Below are 19,089 nucleotides of genomic sequence, written 5' to 3'. Positions count from 1 at the left end.
TGGCAACCATAGTGCGTGAGCGCGAAGAAAGAGAAGCAAAATTTGATCGCGATAACAAAGCAAGAATGAAAAAAATGTTGCGACTCTTTTCTCAAATTCAGACACAGATGCAAGAGATTCGAGAAAAGGAGACTCTCTCAATCTCTTCTTCTACAAAGCATGACACACAGGATTTGCATGATGATAAGCAAAATGAATTGCATGATAATGATGAGCATGATGATTTGGATGATAAGGACAAGCATGATGATCAAGATGTGATTTCGCACAAGCATGATGATTTGTATGACCACGATGTGATTGTTCACAAGAATGATGGGTTAATTGATACTTTTTCTAGTGAAACTAACCTCATTGCACATTCAATCAATCACGAAGAACCGATCTTGGCTTTTGAGTCGAGGTCCACAGAACCCCCACATAAAGATTCGTTCGATCACGAAGAACCGATCTTGGCTCTCAAGTCAAGGTCCACAGACCACCCCCAGGAAGTACTATGTGTTCGTATGATTAGTCAGCACGCATTGTTCGAGTGATGCTTTCTTGATATTTTAGTCACCGTCCTTATGTGATCCCTTTTCACAAGCATGCCATATTATACGATGAGCACGATTCACTCATGAATGAGCACGGACATATGCGGATTTCTCATGAAAAGCTGAAAAGTATGCCTTCAAGGAAGTCACATTCCCTGTCTCTTCCTTGGCATGACACAGTTGTAGAAAGAGCACAAGAAGGATTGAGCATCAAGCATAGGCATTTCCATTGTGATTTGCCACAGTTGATTGATTTAGATCAGAAAGTCAAGATTCGACCCCATTGTTTGCGTGTGTTTGATGAACCGTTTGGCACTCCGTCACTTTGTTCATCTGCATTGCATACACTGTTTGTTCGAAAGAGTAGTATTTTTCCAGTCACTTTACATGGAATGGGTATATTCATGTTTTTGTGTTGGAAGTGGTTTCAGGAATTTTCACCCTCGGAGATTCTTCAAGAAGGTAGACGCATGACTATAGACAAAGTTGAAGGAGCCACATATGACTTTGAGTCACTTTCGGCGCGGCCCAAAGAAGCAAGTGTTGCAGACCTTTATGAAGTTCAAGTATCGCATGACCCACACATCAGAGTGGGCCGACAAAGAGTCCTTTCCAGGATTCCGGATGCTATTAGCGATCTACCTCGACGCCATACAATTCGGTATCAGTACCTCACTTTGAAAGGAGGGGATGTCACGTGACACATCCAACCCTATGGGTCCGTGGACAAGCTACAGCATGACAAGGGTTCAGTTCAGTCAAGTCAATCTAGAATAGGAAGTGATCTGGCACTTTAGTGAGTCTGTTCGCAGACCGTGCATGTCCAAACACTTAGATTAGATGCATATCCTCTGGTTGCACACAGCATGACCATCAGATTCCACTCAGAAACCATCAGAAGCATTTTTACAGTGCATAGACCTATTTTCCCTAATTTTGACATTTTTCACTTATTATTTTTAAGTGACTTTTGTTGGTAAGTAGGTAGGGCAAATTTGCTAAGTTTGTATATATAGAACCTAGCGCTAGCACTTTCTGGCAGAAGAGGCAGCAGGAGCACCTTGCTCAGCAGGCAACTTCTCAGCAGGACCAGAACAACATGGCCTAGCGTTTCTGCAACAACATCAAGCTAGCCTTTTTTTGCAAGACAGATCAGCCTTGGCGTTTTTGCATTGCAGAGCAGCTTTGGCATTAGCAGACACAGCACATCCACTTGACGACAGCAGATCAGCCCTAGCGTTAGTAGATTTCCTCCAGCAAGAGATTTTCAGCCCTAGCTTCTTTTGTATCAACATCACACTTCAGCGTTTTGCAGATTCATCGCGACGGAACATTGAGAAACACCAGCATTTTCAGTTTTCAACAATCAGATACCGCAGTAGAGTCCCTGAACCTCGCAGATCACCTTCCCGCAGCAGATCCTCGCCGCACGGTCAGATCCAACGAAGTTTGTAGATTCAGCCCAGAAAACGCAGATTTCAGCATCTGCGTTTTCAGCGCATCGTGTCGCATCGTCGTCATCGACATCGTCACCGATATAGAGTCAAGATTCAGCAGATAAAGATTTGCAGATTTCAGCCCTTAGCATTTTCAGATTTCAGCCCGTCTCATCGTCGACATCGTAGGCAAATCCAAGCATTGTAGAGATTTGTGCAATCAATAGTAGACCGCTCTCGCCATAGAGAGTGAGGCCTTCGGAGGAGGGTTTGACAACATTCTGGTGTCGTATTCTCTTCTCTCTCTATCTCTCAGTCTCAGCATTTTCACGCAGTGTCCATTCACTTTGTTTGTGTCCATTGCACTCTCTCATTGAAGAACGGAAGGCTCTCCCAACCCTAAGTAAAAGGAACCTTATGCACAGTCCGGAGCACTCATCTTCAACAAATTTCAACATTCATTCCGCTGCACCTTACATAAACGCAGTCTTGTGCACATCCTTTGGCCTTATACGAACCTGATGATCAATTCGATCGAGAAAATCATCAATTCGAGGAATAGCAAACCTTTTCTTGATGGTATTCTTATTCAACGCACGGTAATCAATACACATGCGCCATGAGCCATCCTTCTTTTGCACTAGGAGCACTGGGGAGCAAAACGGTGAAGAACTAGGCTGAATCAGCCCCTTCTCTAATAACTCCTCAACCTGGCCCATAATCTCTTTCTGCTGCGTGGCGCTAACCCTGTAAGGAGGTCTATTTGGTGGACTACACCCTGGCACAAAATCTATGCGATGGCCCTCAGGTCTCTCTGGCGGCAATTGCGACGATAATGATTCAGAAAAACAGTCACTAAACTTTTTCAAAAATGTTGACCTTTCTTTATTTAACACAAATAAATTTGACTGATCACTACCTGAGACATCACGTGCAAAAATCAAGTACACAAAAAGATAATTGTTTATTACAGAAGTGATAGCAGAAGCAGATACAATAGGGACTGACTCTCCTTTTAGCTTTACATCCAAGATGGGAGTTTTGCCCCTATGATGTACAGTGATCTTTTTGTTGTAGGCATCCAAGACTCCATGCACTCGGAACATCCACGGGTTCCCCAACAAGGCATCACATCCTTCCAGCGACATGATGTAGAGCTCTTCCGTGTCCACATACGACTGAATATGCAGACGCAGCTTTCCAATGGTGGGAGTAACACACTCTGAGTGGCCAGGACATGCCAACCCTGCCTCTGTTGTGTACCCCATCTCTTCAGCTTTGATGCCCAGCTTCATAGCTAACTCTGGCAAGATAAAGTTGGCTTTGGCACATGGATCAGAGAAGATGAGTGCCGTCTGATCCCTAACTTTACCCCATGCCCTGCATAACTCACTGGCATCTGTAGTAGGCATGTTACCCACCATATCTGGCACCAAACCTGCCGTGGGTTTAGGCTTCTTGCCTTTCTGGTCTTCTTTATCATCTGAGTCAGCTGGTCTTTTCCTTTGTGGACAATTGGTAGCAAAGTGACCAAGCTGCTCGCATATAAAGCATTTATTTTCAGCCATTAGGACCTTCTTTTCCTCGAGCAACTTGCGTCCGACTGAATCCTTGTTTTTGGTGGCCTTTTCTGACCCGTATGACGCATCAGGAGCCATTTTCACAAAGGGCTTCTTCGCTGAATTTTTCTTTTGCTACCCTCCTTTCTCGTTACTCGGAAACCCACTATCCTCTCGTGTCAGCAAGGCAAGACCAGTGTTAGCAACTTCCATTAACTGACTGAGGGTAGCCACTCTGTGCTTAGTACAATAATCGTGAAGCCCTTTAGGCAGCCCACAACAATACTTCTTTATCTGCTCTGTCAATGGCACAAATCTATAGGAGATTACTGAGAGTAACGCTTTACAAAACCTCCGATTGTACTCCAGCAAGCTCTTGCATGTAGCCGAAGTAAGCTGGTACCAATCTGTCATGACGTCGGCTTCAAATTCATTTGACAGCCAAGCAGATGCAAACATTTACTTGAAATAAACCCCAAGTGGCAGGTGCCTGTCCTTGCATTAACAATGTCGTCCACCATGTAAGCGCATTGTCCTTTAAGAAAGTGGCAGCTCTCCTGACTTTCGAGGCCTCTGTAAAATTCCCTCCTGCATAAGCTGTATCAAACTGCTGGAGGAAAGTGAGAGCCTTTGCTTTATCCTCAAAGCCACTGAAAATCTGAACTTTACAGCTACACCGCCTTCTTTGTAAGCCTTCGGCTTCTCCAGTGCCCCCAAGTTGTCATAAGGAATGGTCTGCAACATGGGTATTGTAGCAGGAATGATCGGCACATCGTGGCCATTCACATTTTGCGTCAAAGGTGCGATATCTGGCTGCTGTCCAGAAAAACCAGCCATGCCAAAATGACCCTGTGGCACCCCAAACTGGCCCTGGTTGCACTGAAAACCCTACTACATGCCGATACTACCATACATGGGGTTTGGCATGATGCCTTGCATACCCCCAAACACTGTTCCTGGCATGTACGGCTAACTTCCAGGCGCATAACCAGCCATACTTTGGAGCACTGATCCACCCCCGAAATACCGAGGATGTACCGTGCATGGGTGGTGGAAAAACTGGGTGCATAGCCTGGTAACCAGCTCCCTGTCGTTTCAAGACAGCAAGCGGGCTCTGAAAGGTGGCAGGCTGAGCTGACATAACCTGTGGAATAGGCGTTCTAGCCACCTGTTCAAGGATGAGAATAACCTGTTTTGGAGCCCCTGACTCCGCAATATACGAGTGTTCCCTATCCTCCTGAGCTGCATGAAGTACTTGGGCTTGAGCCTCAACAAGCTCCGTACGCGGTGTAGGTTGCCTATTTTGCTGCTGCACTGGTGGCACTTGCAAGAACTCCATAAAACTTGGATTCTGCACCAGTTGTGAAAAGACATTCACCGCGGCAACTAACTGCGTCCTGAACACATCATCCTCAATAAAGCCATGTACTACTAGAGGGACATTCACATTAACAGGAGGTACAGACTGACGTGGCCGAGAACTCTCACAAACTCGAAGACCATAGGGATTTCCTGTCTGTCCTTTGAAGAGGAACCCTCTTCCATAATGCCCTTCCCTTTGTCTAGCATAGTGTAATCCCGCGTTCCTGTACTCTTGTGTCTTTACCCAAAACACCGAGGCTCACCTTTGAGGAAAAAGTCATTGATGTCCCGGCAACACAACCTTGAAACCGGCCCGTAGGGGGGTAGGCTTTGGCTTTCACCCAAAATTCTTTACTTTAGACACACATAGAGAGAACGTGTAAAGGAAACCTATGACCGGAATTAACACTTGAATACACACACGGCTCGGAAGCTAGAATGCCCTGAGCAGACGCCGACAACCTGTAGGCCCCAAAATTGGCGCCCCTTTCGGTATTTCTTTAAACTTTGAGAGGGTAAATTTACAAAGTAGAGCCCTCGGCATCCTTTACCTGTATCCCGCTAGATACTACCTGATTTGGCCAACTTTCGGCAACATAACAGCCCCAAAACTTGCGCGAAACCAAATCCCCTACTGGAACTCACCACCACTGGCGTATACCCTTTGATTCCTGCCCAAAAACAGTAAATTCAGCACGCTCTATTTACTGGTTTTTGCCCTGTTTTCAGCCCCAAACAGTCCCCTAGCTGTCCTCTGCCAGTAGGGCCTGATTCCCAAGGTGCAATGTGGCCCAACTGTCGGATACTTTCTGTTGGTAGTCCCACCTTGACTTTATGCCTTTATTGAGTTCACTTCCTAGTATCCACCAACTTGCTAAGTGCGACGGGGGGACCTAAATGATCTTGCTCTGAGCTTAGACATCCTCTTACTATACGAATTCCAGTGCCGACCACTTCCCGCCTGCGGGTGAAACTACCGTTCACGTTCGCCATACAATGTCCGACCATTTGCTACTTCAAAAAGAGGGTCTCAAAAATAAAACAAAAATCATTGGAAAGAAACCAACAACTAAGGTTAGCAATTGCCACGTCCTCGTGACATAGTTAACAGCTGCCATGTCCCCGTGACATGGGCCTCTCTTCCCCCTCAAATTTGCTTGGGAGCACTGAGCAGAGAGGACCCGCGGAATTTGTACTTAACTCAATTGTTAATACAAAAATAAATATCGAAAGGAGAGCCAAACTTTGGGGCCAATACCTATGGGCACATCTACGCCGGGCCGTGTCGAATCTATTGAAGTGTGAAGTAAATTTAAGTGATTTCTCGTGTGTTGTGACGGATTCGCGACTTGGGGTGTCCAACTCTGTTACAATGGTATCAACACTCGATCGATTTTCCTTCCAAGGAGAATCTGATGCATTCTATCGCGACACACATGGATTCAGTTGACAAATCCCACAAAAACCAGAACAACCAAGGTAGCTAGATACGTAGTGTTTGGTACATATTCGGTACGTAAGATACGTGGTACAAAATGGATTGAGTTTTTAGGTACGTAAAAATCCGTCCTTTTTTTCAAAAAGCCTAAAATTGAGAGTACTTCGTACCTTTACTTATGCATTCACCAAGGCTTCAAATAAAGGCTAGAGTCCACGACTCTAACCAAACAGTGAAAACACAAAGCTAATCAATGTCTACAGCCAAACGATGTCAAATGTCTTATGTCATGGTCTCATAAAACTAAGAGCATTAAAAAAAGTACATAATGATAGTCCAATACTGAAGTATGAAGTCCTGACTCTAATAATTTCTGCAAACCTCACAATGCACGATTTTTTTCTTTGGAAAAAAGATCCGTACGGATCCCTTTCCATACATACGGATCTGTATTGTACGGCTGTACTGTAAGTACCTATGCAACCTTGAGAACAACCCACCTCACAACTCCAAGTCGGGAGAAAACACGAAAGATTCAAACGGACGACGACCACCTTCTATAGATTCAGAAGAAGAGTAAAGGCCACCCCAGCCCACGGAGTATGAACAAATGGAGATGCAACGTCAACAGCAGGTGATGCTTGTGCTAGATAGATGCTCAAATATTCTAAAGATCCCCAATATGTGAAATCTTTGAACCGGCACCCGATTGATGAGATGCATTCTCGAAGGCGTACGGCCATCGATTCATCTTTGAAGTCAACTTTGAAGAAAGCTTTGTGAGAGTGTGCGTGTGCGAAAGCGCGCGCGCGAGAGAGAGAGAGAGAGAGAGAGAGAGTCACAAGACGGGCCCCAAGTGCCAATAGAAAAGAACAGACTGAACAGACTTTTAGCACTTCAATAACAACTGAACTGAAATAGAGAGACGACAAGCGACACGAAGTGGCGGAATTCCACCCAGTATTGGCCCCAAACGTTGGCGCCCCTTGCGGTATTTCTTTATATTGCATCAACACGGTACAAGCCGGTACTCGAGACTGTGCACCTTCACCAAGAAGCATGCCAGAGAATGAGCCCTAACCTCATATTTAAAGGCCCTAGGCTCCAAAAGCAGTTTATAGTGAAAAGCCTTCAAAACTCAAAAGCATCTAGTCCAAAAGCAAAGCCAAAAAGCTGCCAGCGTAAATCACGGAAATCCGTATAGCTGCCACGTCATCAGCCAACGCCAAACGCGGAAATCCGTACAACTGCATCATGCCAGTGCAATTTTTGAAAATCTACCACATCATCAATTTTTGTGTGTTTTGGGTTCCTTCTTTATTTTAATCCTTTATGTCACTTGGGATCCCATCGGACAGGGTCCCCATAAGTTGGTAGGACTTCTTCTTTTGTTACTTGTTCTTCTTAGGGTTTAGGCCCCTCGGCCGGCATCTGTAAGTTGGCTCCATTCTTTAGGCTTTGACACGTCAGCAGTTTGTTACATCTCCCCTTGTTGAAAGAGAGTAATCGTCCGCGATTACAGCATATCTGCAAAACAACTCAAGTTAGCTCAAAAATTTTCGAGGGACATTCCGAGGGACAATCAGTTTGCTCTTTTTATTAAGGAGTTAGCTTCTCCTTTCGGCTCTTTTGATCAAGGAGTTAGCTTCTCCTTTCTGCTCTTTTGATCAAGGAGTTAGCTTTTCCTTTCGTCCAGATCGGAACTCTTGATATTCCGGCGTAGTAAAATTAGCCATCACACCCAAACCGTACTAATCTTCCATGGGTGTCTTGATGCATTAAAGTTACATACCCAGGCAATCTCATCCGATCAGGAATATTCAGTAGTTGGCACATCACAATGCAACACAAATGCTTACATATGCATGTTACAAGACATAGAAACGTAAAGCCGCCGATGAACACTCCTCCCGCATAACCTAACAAGGTCCGGGCCAGGAAATATTCAACGACTCCCTCATCACTCCTCCTGCATAACCTAAAAAGGTCCGGGCCCGAAGATAAAGAGGCCTTTTACAACCAAACGCCCCCCAGACCGCAACCTGCGTCGTTTGGAGGTGTTGAGAGTAACAAGTGCTCAAACTTCTTAATATATCTCCCGCATAACCATCCAGGTCCGCGCCGGGAGTCTCACAACAATTATTTTACAAGCATACAACCAAATGCTCCCTAGGCATCGGCCTGCGTCGTTCGGAGGTTTTCTAGCATACAAGGGAACGCTCCCCGGGCATCGGCCTGCGTCGTTCGGAGGTTTTCTAGCATACAAGGGAACGCTCCCCAAGCAATATTTCTCACTTCTCCACTTAAAATCACCAATCAATGAAACCAGTATTAAAACTAGAGTCGAACATTTCAAATCAGCACCAAGACAGGTTCAAAACAGATACCATCCATTTCAAACAAAGTTTCAAACAATAGTTTCTCAAACAAAGTTCAAAAGTATCTAACTATAAAACAACTAGAGAGTTCATTCAGGATTTTGTTCGGACAACCGAACTTTGAGGACAACTGGCTTGCCCTTCTGCATCACGGTGATTGTTCGGTTCCGGATTTGGAGAGTCGCATCATTCTTGTCATGCCAAGGCATGCCTAATAGAACGTCACAATTGCCCAACTTCATGATGTGGAAATCAGCTTTTCCATGATAATCTTAAATAGTCACTGGAAGAGCACCAATGAGCGGTACTACTTTCTGAGTTTGCCTTGTGGCTAGCTCAGCTTCAATTTCTCCACCCTCTGCATCATAATCAAAGTGCATCTGCTTTAAGAATTCTGGATGGATGAAGTTCTCTGTAGCTCTCGGGTCAAAGAAAATAAGGGCTTTGAAGCCATTGACTTTGCCATATGCTCGACACAATTCATTTGTACTCTCAAGGCGTATGCCATAAATATCAGGAACTAGTCCAATAGCGGGTCTAGCTCTCTTAGTAGAGGTGGCGTTGGGGTTCTGTCAACCGTTGGTGCGAGCGTCGGCTCCTCTGGTCTATCAATGTGTTTGGGACAATTAGAATGATTATGCCCTGTTTGAAAGCATCCAAAGCATCGGCCTTCTTGTAGTGAGGTGTCTCGTTGTTGAGGCGTCAAACGAGGCCTTTGCGGTTGATTTTCACAAGACTCTTGAGAATTTGTTCGTTGTTGCCGAGAGTTGTGGTTAGTGGCCGGAGATTCTTCTGGGGTAAACTCTAGCTTTCCCTTCATCAATTTGTAGCCGATCGCAGCATGGTCCATAAGTTCTTGCATGGTAGAGACTTGCTTGGATAGACAATATTCCTACAATGGTGATGGTAGTCCAATGGTGTATCGCTCGCATTGGGCCTCCAAGGGAACAGATCTAAAGGACACCGGAAGGTACACGTCGAGAAACCTTTGGTTATATTCGTCCATGGTTTCAATGGCAAGCATTTTCAAGTTGCCCCACTCTACCAAAATCCGGACTTCAAACATAGAAGTCATGTAACTACGTGCAAAAACTGTCTTGAAAGCTTGCCAGGTCCTTGGAGCATGCGGTTGTGTCGTGATTGAACTCCACCATTGCATAGCATTATCTTTAAGAAATCCCGTTGCTCGAGAAATCTTGGATTCTTCTGTATAGTTCCCTAAAGCATAGATGTTGTCAAATTGTTGTAGGAACTCCAATGCTTTCTTGCGGTCTTTCACCCCGGAAAAAGTGAAAAATTTGACTGTCGTGCCACCATTTTTGAAATCTTTGGGTTGGTTTGGCGCATATCCCGGGTATGGATAATAAGGGTATCCATATGGGCTCCAACCATTGTAGCCCAGTGGCGGTGGTGGTGGAGGTGGGGGCAATGGCGGTTGCACTGGATCAAGGTCATATGGCTGCACCATATTCTTGAAGACTCCCCCGATCAGGACAGACAGCTGAGAAGGTTGCCGGTTGGAAGCTCTCGTACTTTCTGGTGCCGGAGGAGGAGGTACCACCTGGGGCATCAGAGGGGGTAACATGAAAGATTGTGCTGAGGATGCCGCGAAAGAATGTCGTGGAGTTCGTTGAGCAAAAACTGCAAACATTCTGTTGAATCCATGAATTCCAAGCCTTGGGTTCTTTATGGCTTATGCCCTGTAAGACATGAGCGGTGAAGACAGGAGCGCGCCTGATGCGCGATGAAGTAAGGGTGGGAGTGGCTAATAAGTCCGGGTTGTAGGGCGAAGATACCTCGAATAAAATCTATCATCACTTTGTAGGACCGGTATGCTTTCAGAAAAGCACACGCCTGATGCTTTGATACCACTGTCACAAGACGGGCCCCACGTGCCAATAGAAAAGAACAGACTGAACAGACTTTTAGCACTTCAATAACAACTCAACTGAAATAGAGAGACGACACGCGACACAGTGTGGCAGAATTCCACCCCAGAGAGTATTGGCCCCAAACGTTGGCGCCCCTTTCGGTATTTCTTTATATTGCATCAACACAATACAAGCCGGAACTCGAGACTTTGCACCTTCGCCAGGAAGCATGCCAGAGAATGAGTCCTAACCTCATATTTAAAGGCCCTAGGCCCCAAAAGCAGTTTACACTGAAAAGCCTTCAAACTCAAAAGCATATGGTCCAAAAACAAAGCCAAAAAAGCTGCCATTGTAAATCACGGAATCCGTACAGCTGCCACGTCATCATGCCAACGCAAGTTTTGAAAATCTACCATGTCATCAATTTTTGCGTGTTTTTTGGGTCTTGCTTTATTTTAATCCTTTGTCACTTGGGGCCCCATCGGACAAGGTCCCCATAAGTTGGTAGGACTTCTTCTATCACTTGTTCTTCTTAGGGTTTAGGCCCCTCGGCCGGCATCTGTAAGTTGGCTCCATTCTTTAGGCTTTGACTCGTAAGCAGTTTGTTACAGAGAGAGAGAGAGAGAGAGAGAGAGAGAGAGAGAGAGAGAGAGTACAAACGCAAGATATGGTGAAGAGGGGGGGATCAGCCCCCCATGATTACCATGAGGGGGGGTTCAACCCTCCATGACTACCATGAGCAGAAGACCCTCAGTACACAATCAATATGATCTTTGTGTGATGAGAGCTGTGGAAGTGGTCACTCTGGCCCCATAAATAGGTGCCTAAGGGGAGGTAGGGCATGCCTGGAAAAATCCCCCACAACCCAACAAGAAAATGATATATGGAAATATATGTGGGCACTCGGACAAGGTGGGTGGCCGGGCCCAAACTCGAGCGGTCGGACAAGGTACAACCTAGCCTATGGGTGGCCAGCCCGGAGACATACTAGCCATACAAGTATGCCCTAGACCTATGTGAAGCAACAGAGTGGTGTAAGTCTAACACCCCCTCTCAGCATCGGATGCTGAACAAACCGCATGAAGCCGAAGATGTGAGGCAAATGATGAAGATGTCTGCTGCAATGTCCACTGAAGGACAATACTCCGGCGAACTCCGAGAGTGTAGTAGCAGTCTGGGTGTCTCGATCGCCAAGAAATCTCCATGGTAAAGTGTCGTCACGAGCAAAGTAGTAAATTGTTGTACTCCGCCGATACATGGTGAAGATATTGCGTGAAGGTCCCAAAGTAAGTTTGAAAACAGCTCCTTGTCGAAAAAGAAGTGCCAATAGATCTGCAAGTGTCCTACCCAATAGGATATGTGGTGTCTATAGTCGAACCATCTGGACTCTTTTTATTCTAGTGATGAGGACCAAAGGGCGAGAACGATGAAAGATCCAAAGATACAAAAAGAACGAGAAGGCCAAGAAAAGCAGATCCCACCGAAGATCTCGAAAATATTTAGATAGCTCGAAGGAGACTTCATCCTCTTCTGAGAGTTCGGACTTCAATAAAGCGATGTTTTATTCTAAGAGGAACCATTTGCACAAGAGTCAACCAATATGACTATCTCAAGGACAAGAGCAAGAAAACCAAAGATTTCAAGGAGGGTGAACAAGCACTTACGTTTGATACTTTTTCAAGCTTTCGAGATACCCACAAGGCCCTCGCTTTTATTCAACAGTTTGACATAGCTTATTCTGGAGGGCACTATTCAAATCACTCCAAGGTTCATAGGGCAGCATCATATCTGAAAGGAAATGCACAGATATGGTGGTCCATTCTCTTGCTACGAAAGGAAGCATCGACAAAGTGGTTGAAGTTCAAGCGACTTTTCACTTCCTCTTGGTTCACTCAAGAGTTTGAAAGTGATGTGATTACTGCTTGGAATCACCTCCGGATGATCAAGGAAGATACTTCGAATACTTATTGTCAGAGATTTTGGGATAACTTCTTATCATCCTCTTATTTTAAAAAGATTACTTTTAAGAAACAAATCGAGCGATTTTGTTGTGGATTACCAAAAGAGATTCAAAACTATTGTCTAAACCAAAAGTCTGACTCTATTCAGAGACTTATGAGACATGCTAAGCAATGGCTTCGCAATCGAGGGCGATTACAATTCTTTCAAGAGGGGGGTATGTCACAAAATGATGACGTGGCATGTCGAATCGAACAAGCTTAACAAGAAAATAGGGGCTCCCTTTCGTTGGAGCCTAGAGAACACAAGGTATTATTTTGTGATGCGTAAAGAGTGCTGACGTGGCAAAGCTGTACGGACGGTCCGAAAATTGCCGAGGAGTGCTGACGTGGCAGGCTGTACGGACGCCCGCAAAACACGCTCGTTGCTAACATGGCATTGTGTACACATTTTTGTGATTTACGTTGGCTGCCTAGAGCGCTAGCTTTTGGGCCTGAGTTGTTTTTAGAAGCTAAAGCTTTAGAAGGCCATGGGCCTATAAATTGTAACTAGAGCCTCTCTTCCCCCCAGATTTGTCCGGGAGCACTGAGCAGAGAGGACCCGCGGAATTTGTACTTTGCTCAATTGTTAATACAGAAATAAATGCCGAAAGGAATCTTCTTAAGTGGCTTGACATGTCAACAGTTTGTGACACATGCCATGCCCTTGACCATCCCCACAAGACAATACACTGACAAAGCATGCAATTCACTTAGTTCACATTAAACATTGTGTTTCAATCATTCAATCTAGCCATCTCATCTATAGTCCAAAACTCTTGATGCACCTAGATCTTTGTGTAGTCATCGCATCCTTCTGGAACTCTTGATGCACTAACATCAATCTCATCCAGATAGAAATCTTGATGCCCTAGAATCATATTCACTTCACAGTCACTTAGCCGTCACATCCAGATCTCGTTGCTCTCTAACAGATGTCTAGATGCACTAAGTTCAAATCATTCATCAAACAACATGCTGCAAACAATTCATCTTTCCAACACATGCTCAATACACGTGAAAGAGCATGTTCATTCTAGGAAATTCCCAATTCAATGTACATATTTTCGTAAAGTCATTCCGTCAGTCTGTCAGTATCTCTAAAATCTTAAGGAGAAATTAGTGACTTGCAATCTATGACAAAGGAGTGAAGTGGCTCCCCTCTTGTGCAGTCGGCACTGCACCAGATTCAACATGCCGATTCATTGGTAACTTTCAGAATAGGCACTGCTAATAATTGAAAAAGCCTCAAGGTACAGCTCAAAACTGAAGAGAATTTGCGAAGTTCTCCTCCTCCATCCACTTTGCATCTAGAGCACAAAAAAATGCCCTTGACCAAATTATCCAATGGACCTAGCTTACCTTTCTCTTCTTTTCTTGTGCGATGTCACTTGTTGGTAGCCTCGTGTTGACAGGCACCTCAATATGAATCTTCGAAATTCTCTGATGAACTATCAACTAATTCCCTTGCTTCTTCGGAACTCGCTTATGAATTATCAACTAATTCCCTTGATTCTCCCAAACTCTCTGATGAATTATCATCTGGTTCCCTTGGTTCTTTCTTTTCCTTAGAAAATTCTTGCCCCATTGAGGTGGACCCTAGCTTGTTCGTAGGATAGGTCAATGAGTTGGCATGCATACCAAAACCTTGCTTGGCATGACCCATAAGTCTCCGACTAGAGTCAAATTTTTTCTGCAAACAAAAACTGTCGAATCTCTTTTGGCAATCGGCACCAAAACCGCTCAATCTCGTCCTTCAAGTGATCTTTTGAAACGAAAACACGGGCAAAAAGGTATCCCAAAACCTCTACATCCAAAGTGTCTTCTTTTTTCATTCTCAAATGATGCCAAGCCGCAAATCATATTCTTCCGTTAACCATGCAGAAGTGAAAATTCTCAATTTTCTCAACTTCTTAGATGCTTCTCTGAGCAACAACAAAATAGACCAGCATGTCTGAGCGTTTCCTTTCAAATAAGATCCCGCTCTTTGTACCTTAGAGCGTTCTGAGAAACGATATTGTCTGCAAGAGAAGTCCGACTCTATCCAAACACTTATGGGACATGCCAAGCAAGATTTTGATACGCATGTCGACTCATTGACATATCCTACCGACAAGTCAATGTCCACCTGAACGGGGCAAGAGTCTCCAAGGAAAAGAAAGAACCAAGGGTACTGGATGATAATCATCAGAGAAATCCAAAGAACTAAGTGAATCAGCTCCGAAGAAGCAAGGGAGTCAGTTGATGGTTCATCAAAGAATTCCGACGATTCAAATTGAGGTGCCACTAGACACGGGAGGCCAACGGGGCTACCAACAGGTCACAGGGGACCTTTTTTCTCACACAAATGTTGGCAGTAGTAAAAATTACGCATCTCATGTGATAGCCCAATTCGGATATCAGTCATTTTTCAAGAATTTTTCCTATTTCACATGTTTAGTTGGGTTGGGCTGCTTTATTTGTGGAGTATATGAGAGCCCTATGGTTATCGTTCCCATTCACACACAGTTCATAAGCTTGGCACAAAAAACTAAAAGCAAGAGCCGCTTTGGATCATCATATCTCCTATTGCATTCAAAAAAATTTATTTCAATACATAGTGCAAGGAAACTCTAAAGAGAAGAAAACTTTGAAGTAAAGTTAAAGGAAAAGAAGAAAACAACTTTAAAATGACACACACATTGCATGCATGCTCCACGACCTCTTCATAGAGATATACAAAATCTTTTGTCTTTCCAATTTCATGAGGCTTTGCATTTCCTAGACTCACCCTTCACGTATGCATTTGAGATGTTTTGAAAAATAATTTGAGAACATGCATAAAACCAACATGCATGACGAATGTCTTACCAAAGCAAAAAACAATACAAAAATTTCCAAGCGGAAGAAAGCTACTATCTATATCACATCCTTTATGGACTAAGCATTTCGATAATATCTTTACCTATGATTATCAGTGAACTCTTTTCTACATTGCTCAATAAAAGGAGTGCACTGTCAGTAACATGAAAACCAGGGGTCACCAGAATGTATTCCTCCCAGATTATCACTTCTAGAGGTCATCATGCTTTTTGGAGGGAGAAAGAAAATTAAAGGCGGGACATCAGAACAGCATTATCTTCATGTTTAACTTCCTGGAATTATCAATAACACCTTAAATAGATGCTGTTAACAACTACTTCTTTTCAAACGGAGTAAGGCATGTTTCAGGACTGAATATGGAGAGGAATTAAAACCAAAAAATTGCTTGCAATAAACACAAAATGGCTGTGCCAGTTACACAATGCCAATATATCCTTGAAAAAAAGCCAAGCATCACTCTGTAAGGAGCTACAGAAAAAGCAACCTTCACTCGCACTACCTGGAAACAGGAATAATGAGGGGGGGAAAAAACGTGGGAACGTAAAATACATAGTTAAGTACCTGATTTGTGAATATTGGATGTATTCACACTAGTTGCGGAGCCTGTATAAGCCACAGGAGGCAAACAAGATGCAGATTTTGTCCCCTTGTAAACAGAATCCGCATACGATGAGCCCAGCAGCAAACCAAAATCCATGTGAGCGCTAACCAATGAAGGCCACCTACCACTATCCCAATAATTTGACCAAAAGCTAGTTAGTGCCGTATCTGAGTGTGTTAAAGGTCTACTGCGGTCCTGCTTAAGTCCATAGATACTGTGGTGGTCAGTAGGCTGCAAATAAAAGTCTCCTTGCTCGGAACTGGGTCTAGATTCATCTATTGCCTGCTTAAATGCATCTTGCGAGGAAGTGGCCTCTGTTCCATCACTGCAAAAGACGCGTATCTGGCAATCTGTAGTAGATGAAGGAAAAGCAGAAGTCTCACAGCCTAAAGTTGCAACCTTGTTGCTACTTTTCTTCAGAACTTGGGTTAGCGGCCGCCGACGGTCCCTTTTCTTGTGAGAACTTTCATCTGCAGAAGAGCTTGTCGGATGCTTTTTCCTCTTTTGAACAATTGATAAAGAAGTCTTTGAGACACTGGGTGCTGAGCAGACCCCTGAAGTGATCCTTGTTATGCAGCTTTCCATCTTGTTGTTCCCATCTTCAGTAACAGACGCACCCTGCAAATTACTGCGTAATATATTTCCTTCATTTACTATTTGGATACCATCCTCAACCGAATGTGCCTTGAACACATTTTTAGGCCTTGTCTTGTTTGCCTTTGAATCGGTACCTTGTAGCCCAAAATCTTGCAGGTCCCGCATGCGGGGAATAACTTGCACGACACCATTATCCACGTCAAAGTTGGTGGATGGTCCCACCCTAGTAGGATCATCAACTGAATTAGAAACTTGAGGGGCTTGAACAGAAAAGAATCTTCTAGACTCTATAGATGCAATATGACTGTTACCATGATTGCTTCCCTTTAGATCATTCTGTAACATCACCTGTTTGGCAGAAACTGGAGGCCCTAAAATTGCAGCAGCTGAAAGTGATCTGTCTGAGCCTTGCATTCCTTCAGCTTGCCTCTTTTCAAGCTCCAGTGCATGTAAAATTGCATCATCTCTCCTGGCATATTTTTCTCTATTTTTAGAACGTAAACAGCCAAAGGATCTGGCTCTCTCGATGCAGTCATCAAACTCCCCACAACGAAATGCTTTGATGCGTCTGGACTTGCCAAAATTGTACCAGTCCCTGTGCAAAAATTTTGGTACTCAAACACAATGAACAGGAAGTGTTTCAAGCCACCTAAATAGCTGTAGAGAAGATGAGAATCGTCCCCTTTTGAAGCGAGACAATAGAAAAGCTAGCCCAAAAACTTGAAAACAGTCGCATTGATACTAGCTAACAGAAACCTGCTAACATCAATACTACCTAACAAAGGCCCTTGTGAGAAAACAGCAACAGCAACAATATATAGATAACATATTCTTAAAACACACAAAAAAATGTGTCCCTAATGTTCTACCTCTGTGTAATTCATTTATATTCTAATATTCTTAAAATTCAACGATAACAGCAAGGGAGCTAAAGGCTAGCACCATAACCAGTCAGTGCTTTCTAGATCTAGACCAATAAAATAACCTGAATGAAAGAACTGCACACTTGGTGCATCCTTTACTACCCTACACTTTACTTCCATAGATAAATCTAGAGTGGTGTCAAATATTCCTACGCTGCTAAGTACTTGTTCATTCACTATCATCCATTCATTCAATGTACTCTTGCGTGCTGAAAAAGGGAGAGTGATGGAGCCTCACACACTGGCATCATCTTTCCCGAGAAGTTTGACAGGGGTTCCAGACTTTGGAACGAGCAAATGTGACCGAGGTACTTCATGTGCAGCAAGAACTCGTCCGGGCCACCAGTGGCCATTCCTTCTGCGAACCCAAACAAGGGAACCCTCAGAGTTGTCAACAGCACAACCTCCTTCAGTTGTCACCCAGTCGTACTCACTTCTATCCACCTCTATGTAATCCATCCCAGATATGATGAGGTCCACAGTCCTACCTAACCTGGAAAAGCACTCTTCGAATGTCTACGCTTGTGCTTGTGAATCAACGCTTCAATCTTGAAGCTTGTAATCCAGGAGGCAAACCAATCTGTGTTTCCGCAGAGACTCTGTTTCCTCCTCAATAACGCCACTCACAGGAGAAGTTTTTTGAGCTGTCCTTTATGCAGCAACACCCTCCATGCCAAATCCCCATAACCCATAATGAGGCACCTGAAGAAGGCGAAGCAAGCCAGATTTTTAGTAAAAAGTGAGGTTGGCTGCGCCGTCATCAGCTATGGAGAGCTAAAAACACTGCAATGTGGACTCACATCCAACGGATTAGAGAGGTGGGGGGGTGGCCAAGGTGTTAAAATATGCAGAGAGCTGGAATGCCCGGTCATCTCAATGCTGAGCTCGATCTTTTGAAGAGCAACAGAGCTAGGCCTAGGTGGGATCTTGAGGGAGAGCGGTGGATGTCTGTGCGGAAGTACACAGACCTTACCATCACTGGACCTTAAGCCTGGTTAAAATTTGAATACCATATGTCCCAAGGCCTTGTAGTCTGTGTAAAACAAACGGTGGAGAGGGAATCTAATTAGGGTATCATTAAGGTCCATGTAAACCGGCCGGGGAGGGGGCGGGGGCGGGGGATGGGTTGGGGGACACTACCTAAAGCCCATTGAAAACCAAATGAAGGCCGAGGTGAATTTGGCGACGGAATCCCAGTCGGTTGCGTGGTGAAAAAAGTAAACTCAGGCGCAAAAGCTAAACTCGAACACGGACATTGATGTGGACGAGAGAGTTGGGAAAATCTAAGGTGGAGCTCAAGTGGAGAAAGCCAAGCTGATGTAGAACCTCATGAAGGATGTGCGCCACCCGGGGGGATGTGGGTGTAGCTTTCATGCATGGGAAAGTGGAGCCTTGTACGTTGCATGCGATGGAGCTCAATTTGGGTGAGGGATGGAGGTCTGTTTGGGGGGATTGGAGGTTCGATCGGCAGTCCGATGGGCATTTGTTGGGCTTCTGCATGTTGTGGGTGGAGCTAGATGAGGGACCCG

The 19,089-nt window shown here is 44.5% G+C and overlaps 1 protein-coding gene across 1 annotated transcript in view; it reads right to left on the bottom strand.

Moving 5' to 3' along the window:
- The window catches only part of LOC147438312 (uncharacterized), a 48,572-nt gene extending 29,969 nt beyond the window's left edge, over window positions 1–18,603 (bottom strand). Inside the window, exons 1-2 of the mRNA XM_086487595.1 lie at window positions 17,799–18,603; window positions 16,001–17,232 (exon numbers count right to left, since the gene is read on the bottom strand). Of these exons, the coding sequence (XP_086343721.1) occupies window positions 16,001–17,232; window positions 17,799–18,019 (1,453 nt within the window). The 5' untranslated portion in view covers window positions 18,020–18,603. The remainder of the gene's footprint in view (window positions 1–16,000; window positions 17,233–17,798) is intronic.
- Between the last annotated feature and the right edge of the window lie 486 nt (window positions 18,604–19,089).

This window comes from Adiantum capillus-veneris, chromosome 17, assembly GCF_014529385.1.
Source record: "Adiantum capillus-veneris isolate H3 chromosome 17, ASM1452938v2, whole genome shotgun sequence".
Lineage (NCBI taxonomy): Eukaryota > Viridiplantae > Streptophyta > Polypodiopsida > Polypodiales > Pteridaceae > Adiantum > Adiantum capillus-veneris.
This window is presented reverse-complemented; position numbering and strand designations above follow the sequence as displayed.